The 12,812-nt window shown below is 42.0% G+C and overlaps 1 protein-coding gene across 8 annotated transcripts in view; it reads left to right on the plus strand.

Moving 5' to 3' along the window:
* Positions 1-207: 207 nt before the first annotated feature.
* Positions 208-12,812, plus strand: part of DNM1L (dynamin 1 like) — a 65,690-nt gene continuing 53,085 nt past the window's right edge. For 6 of the 8 annotated variants that reach the window (XM_010337374.2, XM_010337375.3, XM_010337376.3 and 3 more), the window contains exon 1: positions 209-418. In XM_010337374.2, the coding sequence (XP_010335676.1) occupies positions 317-418 (102 nt within the window). In that variant the 5' untranslated portion in view covers positions 209-316. Of the gene's footprint in view, positions 419-12,812 lie in introns of all 8 variants that reach the window. The other 2 variants (XM_003926643.4, XM_003926641.3) reach the window with 2 other exon arrangements.

A 12,812-nucleotide genomic window follows, 5' to 3' on the forward strand; every position in this document is an offset into this window, starting at 1 on the left:
CCCACTCCTAGCCTTAGGCCTGAGCCTGCGCAGCATCCCTGCCCCAGGCCAGGGCCCGCCGGTGCCGCGCAGCCTCCTGGAAGATATGGGAGAGTTCCTCCGCGGTAGAACTACAACTCCCAGCAGGCCTTGCTTCTCTCCACCTCCCTCGCAGCGCATGGCCTGCCGGGAGGGGGGCAGGTAGCCGGCGGCCCCGGTCCAATGGGTGCCGGCTCCCGAGGAGAGGGAGGAGGAGAGGAGGAAGGAGGCGAACTGTGGGCCCCAGCCCCATTCATTGCCGCGGCCGGCGGGCACTGGGGCCAGTGTTTTCGGAGTCATGGAGGCGCTGATTCCTGTCATTAACAAACTCCAGGACGTCTTCAATACGGTGGGCGCCGACATCATCCAGCTGCCTCAAATCGTCGTAGTGGGAACGCAGGTGAGTGCCACGGGCGGCGTTCGCCCCGGCCACACCGCGGCAGCAGGCCTGGTCGTGGCTGCGGCAGTGCCCACTCTCGCGCCATCGTTTGCGGCAGTGGGAGGAGGGCCTTGTTGGGGGCCCCAGGGCTCTCCGGGCTCTGTCGTGCCCGCTGGCCCGGAGCAGCGTTGCATCGAGGCGGAGAATCCGGGGCCCGGCCAGGGGCGGAGCCGGCGCGGCAGGCCTGGCTGGCCCGGCGGGTCCCGGGGGCAGGAGAGGGAGGGATCGGCCGGCGGGCGGAACTGGAGTCCGCTGGGACCCGGCGCGGCCTCGTCCGCGTGCCGCTGCCTCCAAGGGCACCTGGGGGACGCGCGGGGCACTCGGGGCCGCGCTGGGCTTGGTGGGCTGGCTGGGCCCATCGCGGTTGGCTTTCGTGCGGCGTGTGTTTTATTTCCCCCTTGCTTTGCCCAGGGACTGCAGAGTTAGTTTCGGGACCGCGTTGTTGAGGCTGAGAGGCGCTACGGTAGAGCGCCAGGGTTTTCTTGCAGTGTAACTCCTCCAGGTTTTAAGAACACCGAAGCAGCGTTTTAAAAAAACAAACAAAACGTGTTATCTGGAGTTCTGCCAGTGTTGGGAAGGAGTATCCGATTTTTCTGCGTAGGCTGTGGTTTTTGTCTTCCACAGTTTTGTGGTCGTGACCTAAATTGGGCATAAGTTTCTCTGGTCTTCTCATAGCTAACTCATATTTTTTTTTGGTATGCAGAAGTGCTGAGGAAATAAATGTTATTTCTAGCGTGGTAGAGAAGTGTAAGTTTCCTTTTTTTTGCCTGCTGCTTTTATTGACCTAAGAATCATAGGGCTTCGATTAGAGTTCAGAGAAACGGATTTTAGAAATTACTTAGTATATTTAAGTGGCTTCATTTCTTAAGAGTATCTTTTCTATTGAGAAGGTGACGTTTTCCCCATCAGTTTCCATGAGGTGCATGCTATAGGGTATAAATATTATGAAAAGCAACTTAATGTTCAAAATATTAGTGGCTATGCAAATACGGGAAAGCATACCAAACACTTGAAGGAATAGACATCCTGTACTTTTTTTTTTTTTTTTTGCTTTTATATAGTTGAAGCATATAAATTGTTTTAGAAACACATTTCCTTGGTCTGCGATACGATTGGGAAAGATTCTGTTCAGTCTTGCCTACATATTATAGTATTTGTAACATTTAATGTTTATAATATTCCGAGACTTAGAAGCATCAAACATAAATGATGAGAATTTTTTTTTTGTAGACGGAGTCTTGCTCTGTCACCCAGGCTGGAGTGTCGTGGTGCCATCTCGGCTCACTGCAATCCTCGCCTCCTGGGTTAAAGAGGTTCTCTTGCCTCAGCCTCCTGAGTAACAGAGACTACAGGCATGTGCCACCATGCCCAGCGAATTTTGTATTTTTAGTAGAGACAGGGTTTCACCATATTGGTCAGGCTGGTCTCAAACTCCTGACCTCAGGCAATCCGCCTGCCTTGGCCTCCCAAAGTGCTGGTATTACAGATACGAGCCGCCGCGCCAAGCCGAATATTTTTTATTGAATAATTTTGTTCAGTCTGGGACATGTAGTCTCTGTAAATATTTTGAATAAATATTGCTCACTCTAACCACAAAATGTTTTAAAATACTGAGACTTTTATCATTAAAACTGACCTGTTTTTGGAAAAAGAATTAGAGGTAATATAAGTCTTCGATAGTAATTCAGAACTGTCACCTAGCTGCACATCTGAGACTTTCCGTATACTTTCAAAAAAGTCTCAGTGTTTTTTAAGCATGAGGAAGTAGAAGAATTAGGGATATAGTGTATCAGCATAAATAGTTTAAAATCAAATTTTTGAGTTCTTTTTACACAAAATAAAGTTTATTTCGGTCAGTAAACCTGTTGGCAAAATAGAGTGGCAAGAGAGAAAAGTAAAAATCCTATCCTTCTGAAAGCCATTAACGTGTTCAAAAACCATTCTAGTACTGACCGTAATATGCTACATTTGCATGTTGATGTTTGAAATTTATCAAGAAGTCAGTTTTTCTATTTGATTTAATGAGCGTTATCTCCAGCTAAGTCCTTATTAGCTGATAATCAGTCTTTTACTCAAGTACAGAAGAAATATAGAATAGAAATTATGTGGGGCAGGCAGATCACCTGAGCCCAGGAGTTCAAGATCAGCCTGGGCAACGTGGGGAAACTCCATCTCTACAAAAAATACAAAAATGAGCTGGGCGTGATGGCGAGAACCTGTAGTCCCAAATACTCAGGAGGCTGAGGTGGGAGGATCACCTGAGCCTGGGAGGTTGAGGCTTCCGTGTGCATGCAGGAGTGCTTGTCACTGCACTCCAGCAGAGAGAGAATAGAAACTCTTTTCTCCCTGCCCCATCCTTCTGCCTTTTTTTGTAGTGTGTTGAGAAAACAAGATTTCTTCTAAATTTGGTTTGAATACTAGTACACTGTTACTTTGTGATGTCTGCCATTTTTACTCTTTGCTGTTGTGTAACATATATACACCTCACGTTTATAATTAATGGAGTAGTTGTACAGTGAGTGAGTTCCAGACATATAAGTATTCTGTACTTAGTTCTGCCTAGTAAACCTATCGGCAGTCATCGTGTCTTCAGAATCGTGTCTTTGCTGGTATAAATTAGCCAGGTGCTGTGGTGTGTGGTATGTGCCGGTAGTCCCAGCTACTTGGGAAGATTGCCTGAGTCCAGTAGTTGGAGGCTGCAGTGAGCTATGATTCTGCGATGGCACTCCAGCCTGGGCAACAGAGTGAGACACTGTCTCTTAAAAATAAAGCCGGGCGCGGTGGCTCAAGCCTGTAATCCCAGCACTTTGGGAGGCCGAGGCGGGTGGATCACGAGGTCGAGAGATCGAGACCGTCCTGGTCAACATGGTGAAACCCTGTCTCTACTAAAAATACAAAAAATTAGCTGGGCATGGTGGCCTGTGCCTGTAATCCCAGCTACTCAGGAGGCTGAGGCAGGAGAATTGCCTGAACCCAGGAGGCGGAGGTTGCGGTGAGCTGAGATCGTGCCATTGCACTCCAGCCTGGGTAACAAGAGTAAAACTCTGTCTAAAAAAAAAAAAAAAAAACCTACAGGTGTAGTCTCTATGTTATCCCTACTTTAAATGTCTTCAGTTTCTATCTTGTTTAAATTTTTGGAACAGTGATTCTCAGACTTGAGTGTGTATTAAGAATCACTTTGAAAATAAGTTCCTGGATTCGATCCCCAGAGGTTTTGATTTTATAAGCCTGGGGTGGGTGAGGGACCATAGGTGATTCTGATACAGATGGTTTCTAGATCCTAATTTGAAAACTATATTAGTGAATCATTGGATTTTAAAATGCATGATACTGGGAACAGCTGGAATAATTCGGAGAAGTTGAATCTGTGGCACACTACCATCCAATACCATGCTGACTTTGGTGGCATTCTTGCTCCAGTGTATCACTTCCCAGGCAACCATTGCTGACCCCTAAATGTTTTAAACTTTAGTTTTATGAAATGCCTATATAGCAATCATTTGGGGGCTAGGGACTTGGAGGAGTTGAGGTGAGGGAATCATGTTTACAGCTATCAATCATTCACCTGTTTTATGTGTTAGCTAAATCAGTTGCTTTTCTTTTTCCCTGGTGGAGATCATCTGTGTCAAATGAACAGACAGTGGGGAGAGAGAAGGTTGATACTTTTAGACCATGGTATACTTTGCAGGTGGAGGAGATAAGACTTAAAACAGCTTTTGTGACTCAACTTGGGAAATGTAATCCTATTTCTTAAATTAAGAATTGGAAAGGGGAGCCCTCCAGGTTTGTAATCTAAACTACCATCCAATACAGGTATCCTAATGCAGATGACATTAACCTGTGACTCTGGTTTAGCGTTCCTAGTAATGTACTTCACACTTTTCCTTTTATTTTGGTGATTTCTGCGTTCCATCTTCAGTCATTTGGACACATGTAAAAGGAAAAACAATTTGGATTTTTAATTTTTTTTTTTTTTTTTTTAGGGTCTGGCTCTTTCATCCAGGCTAGAGTGTAGTGACATAATCTATAGCTCACTGTAAACTCAAATTCCTGGGCTCAAGCAACCCTCTTACCTCAGCCTCCTGAGCAGCTGGGACTACAGGCACACACCATTATGCCTGGTTAATTTAAAAAAATAAATTTAAAAATCTCTGCCTTACTATGTTGCTAAGGCTGGTCTCAAACTCCTGGGCTCAAATGATCCTCTTGCCTTGGCCTCCCAAAGTGCTGGGATTATAGGTGTGAGCTACTTGACCCAGCCTAAAAATAATTTGGATTTTACTTTTATTTTATTTTATTTTTGAGATGGAATGCAATGACATAATCTCAGCTCACTGCAGTCTCTGCCTGCTGGGTTCAAGCATTTCTCCTACTTCAGCCTCCCAAGTAGCTGGGATTACAGGTGCCCACCACTATGCCTGGCTAATTTTTGTATTTTTCGTAGAGACAGGGTTTCACCATGTTGGCCAGACTGGTCTCAAACTCCTGACCTCAAGTGATCGACTCATCTCAGCCTCCCAAAGTGCTGGGATTACAGGTGTGAGCCACTGTGCCTGGCTAATAATTTGGATTTTAATTACCAATTTGCAAATCAACTTTTAAAAATTCAACATTAAAAATACTGAAATATTCATATAACACAAAATTCACCATTTTAAAGTGTATACAACTCAGCAGTATTTAGTACCTTCACAATTGTACAACCATCACCATAGTGTAATTCCAAAAATATTTTTATTACCTGAAAAATAAAACTTCTGCCCATAAGCTGTTACCCTCCTGCCTTGTCCTCCCCTCACTTCTGACAGGTTTTGATTTTATAAGTCCAATGTGGGTAAGGGACCATAGGTGATTCTGATACAGAGGTGGTTTCTAGATCCTAATTTGAAAAATACTAGCGAATTATTGGATTTTAAAATGCATGATACTGGAAAAAGCAGGAGTCATTGGCAACTACTAATCCATTTTCTGTCTCTATGGATTTGCCTATTTTGGATATTTCACATTACTGGAATCGTTGAATATGTGATTTCATCTTTTGAGTCTGGCATCTGTTCAACTTTTTTTTTTTTTTTTTTTTGAGACGGAGTTTCGCTCTTGTTACCCAGGCTGGAGTGCAATGGCGCGATCTCGGCTCACCGCAACCTCCGCTTCCTGGGTTCAGGCAATTCTCCTGCCTCAGCCTCTTGAGTAGCTGGGATTACAGGCACAGGCCACCATGCCCAGCTAATTTTTTGTATTTTTAGTAGAGACGGGGTTTCACCTTGTTGACCAGGTTGGTCTCGATCTCTCGACCTTGTGATCCACCCGCCTCGGCCTCCCAAAGTGCTGGGATTACAGGCTTGAGCCACCGCGCCCGGCCTTTTTTTTTTTTTTTTTTTTTTTGTAGAACAGTGTCTTGCTCTGTCGCCCAGGCTGGAGTGCAATGGATCTTGACTCTGCAACCTCTACCTCCTGGGTTTAAGCGAATCTAAACCCAGCCTCAGCCTCCTGAGTAGCTGGGATTACAGGCGTGTGCCACCATACCCAACTCATTTTTTCTGTAATTTTAATAGAGATGGGGCTTTGCCATGTTGGCCAGGCTGGTCTTGAACTCCTGACCTCAGGTGATCCACCTGCCTCAGCCTCCCAAAGTGCTGAGATTATAGGTGTGAGCACTCAACATAATGTTTTTAGGTTCATCTATTATGTAGCCTGGCAGAATAATAAATATTCTGTTGATGGATTTTTGGGTTGTTTCTGTTTTTTGGCTATTAGGAATAATGCTGCTGTGAACATTCATTTTGTGTGAATATGGGTTTTTTATTTTCTTAGGTATATACCTAAGAGTAGACTTGTTGGGTCATATGATAATTTGTATGTTTAACTGTTTGAAAAACTGCGAAATTGTTTTACATAGTGGCTGCACTGTTTTCTATTTTTTTATTAAAAAAAATTTTTTTTGAGACCGGGTCTCACTCTCTCGTTCTGACTGGAGTGAAGTTGTGCAGTCTTGGCTCACTGCAACCTCTGCCTCCCAGGCTCAAGCGATTCTCCTGCCTCAGCCCCCCGAGTAGCTGGGATTATAGGTGCATGCCACTACTGTCTGGTTACTTTTTGTATTTTTAGTAGAGACGGGGTTTCACCATGTTGGTCAGGCTGGTCTCGAACTCCTGACGTCAAATGATCCACCCACCTCTGTCTCCCAAGTGCTGGGATTACAGGTGTTAGTCACCGAGCCTGGCTGTGGCTGTACCGTTTTACATCCCCTCCAGGGTTCTGGATTCTGCACATCCTTACTTGTTACTGTCTTTTTTTTTTTTTTTTTTTTTTTTTTTACAGTGCTAAATCATTCTGGAATTCCTTATTTGAAGAAAAGCACTTTTTGACCCCTATGCCATTTCCTTTTCTGATGGCCAAGTCTTTTCATAGTTTGATGTCTCTTTTTTTTTCCCATGAGCACTGCTATCTACATTTTAACATTTATTGACTATAGTTTAATTCCTTCTGATGCATTGTTTTCTTGTGTTCTTAGATAAACTTATGGTTTTTCCTTTTATTTTATTGTCAAGATTATGAGGTGCTGCTTTTTTTTGACTTAACAAAATTGAGGTGAAATTTATAGAACATAAAGTTAACGCTTTTAAAGTATACAATTCAGTGGCATTTAGTACATTCATAATGACATCTCTGTCTAGGTCCAAAACAATTGCAACACAAAAGAAAACTGTACTATTGAGCTGTCACTCCCTATTCATTCCTTTCCATTTAATGACTGGGTAATATTCTATTATATGTATAAACCGCATTTTATTTATTCAGTCATGCATTGATGAGCAATTGGTTGTTTCTACCTTTTGGCTGTTGTGAATAGTGCTGCTATGAACATTTGTGCCCAAGTATTTGAATACCTGTTATCAGTTATTTTGGTGCATACCTGGGACTGAGATTGTTGGGTTCTGTGATAATTTTGTTCAACTTTTAGAGCAACCACCAAACTGTTTTCCACAGCAGCTACACCATTTAAAAATTTCCACCAGCAACATATGAGGGGTACAGTTTTTCTATATCTTTGTTGACATTTGTTGCTATCGGTTTTTGATTATTGTCATCCTAATGGGTATGAAGTGGTATTTCATTGTAGTTTTGTTTTGCATTTCTCTAATGACTAATGGTGCTGAATATCTTTTCATGTGTTGGGGTTGTCTTATTGTTGAATTGTAAGAGTTCTTTATATATTTTGCATATTAGACCCTTAACAATATGTAATATTCAAATATTTTCTCCCATTGTATAGGTTTCCTTTTTTTCTTTTTTCTTTTCTTTTTTGAGACGGATTTTTGATCTTTTCCCCAGGCTGGAGTGCAAAAGTGATCTTGGCTCATTGCAACTTCCACCTCCCAGATTCAAGTGATTCTTCTGCCTTAGCCTCCCTAGTAGCTGGACTACAGGTGTGTGCCACCACGACTGACTAATTTTTGTAATTTTAGTAAAGATGGGGTTTCACCATATTGTCCAGGCTGGTCTTGAACTCCTGACCTCAGGTGATCTGTCGGCCTTGGCCTCCCTAAGTGCTGGGATTACAGGATTGAGCCACCACACCCTTGTCTTTTCACTTTCCTGTTAGTGTCCTTCAATACACAAAAGGTTTTAGTTTTGATTGAAGCCTATTTTTTTTTCTTTTATTGCTTATGATTTTGGTGTCATATCTAAGGCATTGACAAATCCAAAGCCATGAAAATATAACATATTGTTATATGTTTTTTCCCTAATTTTATAGTTTTGGGTCTTATATTTAGCCTTTTGATCCATTTTGAGTACATCTTTGTCTCGTGTGAGGTATAGGGGTTCATTTTTTGCATATGCTTCTCCAGTTGACTCTCCTGTTTATTGGAGAGACTGTTGTTACCCCATTGAATAGAGTTGGTATTATTGTTGAAAATCGGCTGGTAAAAGATTTTTTTTTTTTTTTTTTGAGAAGAATCTCACTCTGTTGCCCAGGCTGGAGTGCAGTGACACGATTGTGGCTTACTGCAACCTCCGCCTCCTGGGTTCAGATGATTCTCCTGCTTCAGCCTCCTAAGTAGCTAGGACTGTAGGTGCCCGACACCACACCTGGCTAATTTTTTTTTGTGTTAGAGAGATGGGGTTTTGCCATGTTGGCCAGGCTGATCTTGAACTCTTGACCTAAGGTGATCCACCCACCTTGGCCTCCCAAAGTGTTGGAATTACAGGCGTGAGCCACCGTGCCCGGCCAACCAAAGATGTATTGTATGGGTTTATTGCTGGATTCTCAGTTCTTTTCTGCTTTGATTACTGTAGCATTGGAGTATATTTTAAATTTGAGAAGTATAATTTTCCCAGCATTGTTTTTCTTTTTCAGAATTGTTTTGGCTGCTTGGGGCCCTTGCCATTCCATATGAATTTTGTTTTATTTTATTTTGAGAGGTAGTCTTGCTCTGTCACCTAGGCTGGAGTGCAGTGTAGCAGTTTCAGCTCACTGCAGCCTCTGTCTCCTGGGTTCAAGCGATCCAACCACCTCAGCCCCCAAGTAGCTGGGATTACAGGCACTCACCACCACACCTGGTTAATTTTTTTTTTTTTTTTTTGAAACAAAGTCTTGCTCTGTCGCCAGGCGCCAGGCTGGAGTGCAGTGGCACAATCTCAGCTCGCTGCAACCTCCGCCTCCTGGGTTCAAGCAATTCTCATGCCTCAGCCTCCCAAGTAGCTGGGACTACAGGTGCGCACCACCATGCCCAGCTAATTTTTATATTTTTTGGTAGAGTCAGGGTTTCACCATATTTTCCAGGATGGTCTTGATCGCTTGACCTCGTGATCTGCCCGCCTTGGCCTCCCGAAGTGCTGGGATTACAGTCGTGAGCCACTGTGTGGGCCCCATATGAATTTTAGATTTGGCTTCTCCATTTCTGTAAACAAGACAGTTGGGATTTTTATGGGGATTGTGTTGCCTCTATAGGTTGTTTCAGGTTTTATGGGCATCTTAACTATTGTAAGTTAGAATTTTTGATTGACAAGTTTTTTCTTTCAGCACTTATCTTAAGGCCTCTGGCTCTTGGGTTTCTTTCCTTTTTTTTTAAAGTGAGAGCAAGTTTATTAAAGTAAAAGGATTAAAAGGATGGCTACTCCATAGGCAGAGCAGCTGTGGCCCCTATGGTTTCTAATGAGAAATCTGTTGTATCTGTTGTTACTCTTATTGAAGATCCCTTGTTCTTGATTCTTAGCTTCTCTCTTCTCTGTTGCTGCTTTAACATTTGTCTTTCAACGGCTTGATTATAATTTGTCTCAATGTGTGTATCTCTGTGTTCATCTTGCTTTGAGTTCATCGAGCTTCTTGGATGTGTAGATACATAACACTTTTTCATGCTTTTATGGAAGAAGTGGGGATTTTCATGGATGTTACTTTTGGTGTTCAAGTTCATAGCCTTGTCAGATACCTGAATGTCTAACTCTTGAGTGATCCATAAAGCATTGGGCCTATAGTTTTATAACAAAGGAAAAATTCCTTCCTGAGGACTGTTAGATCTGCAGTATTTTAGAAAGTTTGGATTTTGGATACTTGATGTGTTAATATTACTGAGTTATAAGTTCATATAAGAACAACATTTAAGCTGAATGTGGTGGCCTGTGCCTGTATTCCTGGTTACTTGGGAGACTGGGTGGCAGGATTGCTTGAACCCAGGAGGTTGAGGACTGTAGTTCTCTGTGATTGCTCTTGTGAGTAGCTGCTGTACTCCAGCCTAGGCAACATGGTGAGACCTGGTCTCTCTCTCTCTCTCTTTTTTTTTTTTAAAAACAGAGTTTCGCTCTTGTTGCCCAGGCTGGAGTGCAATGGCGTGATCTTAGCTCACCACAACCTCTGCCTCCTGGGTTCAAGCGATTCTCCTGCCTCAGCCTTCCAAGTAGCTGGGATTACAGGCATGCACTACCATGCTCGGCTAATTTTTGTATTTTTAGTAGAGATGGGTTTCTCCATTTTGGTCAGGTCTTGAACTCCCGACCTCAGGTGATTCGCCCTCCTCGGCCTCCCAAATTGCTGGGATTACAGGTGTGAGCCACCATGCCCAGTAATACCTGCCCTCTTAAAAAACATCCCACATTTTAACTGAAAATTATGAAGTGGTTTAAACTTCATGTTTATATTTTGTCATTAGGTAGAGAGTTTGAGTTAAATGGTAGAAACAGTTTAGCTATTTTATTTTTTTGAGATGGAGTTTCCCTTTTGTTACCCTGGCTGGAGTGCAGTGGCGTAATCTTGACTCACCACAACCTCTGCCTCCTGGGTTCAGGCAATTCTCCTGTTTCAGCCTCCCTAGTCGCTGAGATTACAGGCATGTGTCATCCCACTGGGCTAATTTTGTAGTTTTAGTAGAGACAGGTTTTTTCCATGTTGGTCAGGCTGGTCTTGAACTCCCGACACCAGGTGATCCACCCTTCTCAGCCTCCAAAGTGCTGGGATTACAGGCGTGAGCCACTGCACCTGGCCTAGTTTAGCTATTTTAAATACCATAAAATTAACATTTCTAAGGACAGTCCTAGAAATATTTTATTTAAATAAGTGAAGCAAATATTAAGTAAACCTTCTGTAAATCTAAAATTATTTCAAAAATGTAAAATATTTAGAGAAGTATATCTTTACTATATTAATATCAAAATAAAGAATTGAGAGGTCTGCCTTACACAATGAAAAATTAAAACTTAGGAATTAAAAAATTAGCTTTGGTTAATGTGGTATAAATGAACGTTAATAACTCCTCAGCCCCAACTGATGCTGATTATTAGGGAAGAACTGAAAACACAACAAAACCTTTTCAGTGAAAAGCCACATCTCAAAATATGTATTCAAAACACTAAAAATCTCAATACAGTGCAACTTGGAAGAAACTAAAACCAAAAGATGGCACTGAGACCAGGCACACAAATTTTTAGCTCCTAAATATAATACAGGATATTCATTCAGCTTTGGGAGTTTGTGGAGAAAAAAATCTGAAGGCCTTGTAGTCCCAGTGGACCCCTGTTTTCAAGGCAAACTAGCTGTGATTTTTGCAGCTTTAGAACTCTTGTAGCTTCTTGAGTTCCTGGGAAGAGCCTAGACATTGGATGTTTAAATCACCAGGTGGGGAAAAAAGCACTGATAGAACCAATGGTTGAAGAAGCTAAAACCGTTTATAATACTGAAGCTAGGTGAGAAGTAAAAACCCTAGAAGCCCACAGATGTGTTTTATTTGGTCTGTGTGTTGACACATACAGTATTAAAAGTGAATTAGTTGCCAATGTTTAAAAATTGGTGGGTTAGTTGAAAGGCCCAGATTTCTGGTTTTGCCTTAAAAATCAGAAAATCTGACAACCCTGCACCCATATTCCCAGTGGATTTGAAAATACCTGCTTTAGGTGGGTCAGTCACAATCTAGTTAGCCAAAGTTATTTCTTCTGGTTGCCTTCACTGGTTGCCAGTTATCATCATACATGTGCTGCTCTGTATAGTGCAAAATAAGCAATGCAACATTTCGTACTTCTACGTTTGTATCAAAAGTGGGAAGGTGAAGACTACCTGGGTTATAATTCATCCTTGTTGTTACCTAAGTATATCTGGGCAAGTTATATAATTTTTCTAAAAATCAGCTAACTCATCTGTAAATTGAGAATTAAATAGTAACCATCTCATAGAGTTGCTAGACTTAAATCAGGTAAATCACTTGGAATGTTGGTAGCTATGCAGTATGTTCAATTAATGTTAGCCATTATTGCTGATTAAAATGGCTGTACATTGTTTAAAAAATGAGCATTTTGGGGAAGATGTTAGAAATATTCTTATTTTTCATGTACAGAATGTCAGGAGAATATAATATGATGGCATTTAAAAAATAACTTTACTGAGGTGTGATTAACATTCTGATGTAATTTTGACCAAAGTCTGATTGATTCATTGATTCATTGCATGTGTGAGCAGTTGAATTTGTAAATTCTATATTAGTTTGCTAGGGCTGCCATAACAAAGTATCACAGACTGGGTGGCTTAAAAAGCCGAAGTTTATTTTCTCGCAGTTCTAGAGGCTAGAAGTCCAAGATCAAAGTGTCAGCAGATCTGGTTTCTTTTGAGGCCTTTTTCCTTGGCCTGTAGATAGCTGCCTTCTTGCTGTGTCCATGGTGTCTCTGTGTCTAAATTTCCTCTTCTTACAAGAATATTAGTCAGTATGGATTGTGAGCCCACACCAATAGCCTTATTTTAACTTAATCACATCTTTAAAGGCCCTGTCTGCAAATATTCTGAGGTACTGGGGATTAGGACTTCAGCATAATTTTGGGAAGACAATTAAGTCTGTAACAACCTGTCCTAAAAAGTCATATCATTAAAAAG

This window comes from Saimiri boliviensis, chromosome 7, assembly GCF_048565385.1.
Source record: "Saimiri boliviensis isolate mSaiBol1 chromosome 7, mSaiBol1.pri, whole genome shotgun sequence".
Taxonomy (NCBI): Eukaryota; Metazoa; Chordata; class Mammalia; order Primates; family Cebidae; genus Saimiri; species Saimiri boliviensis.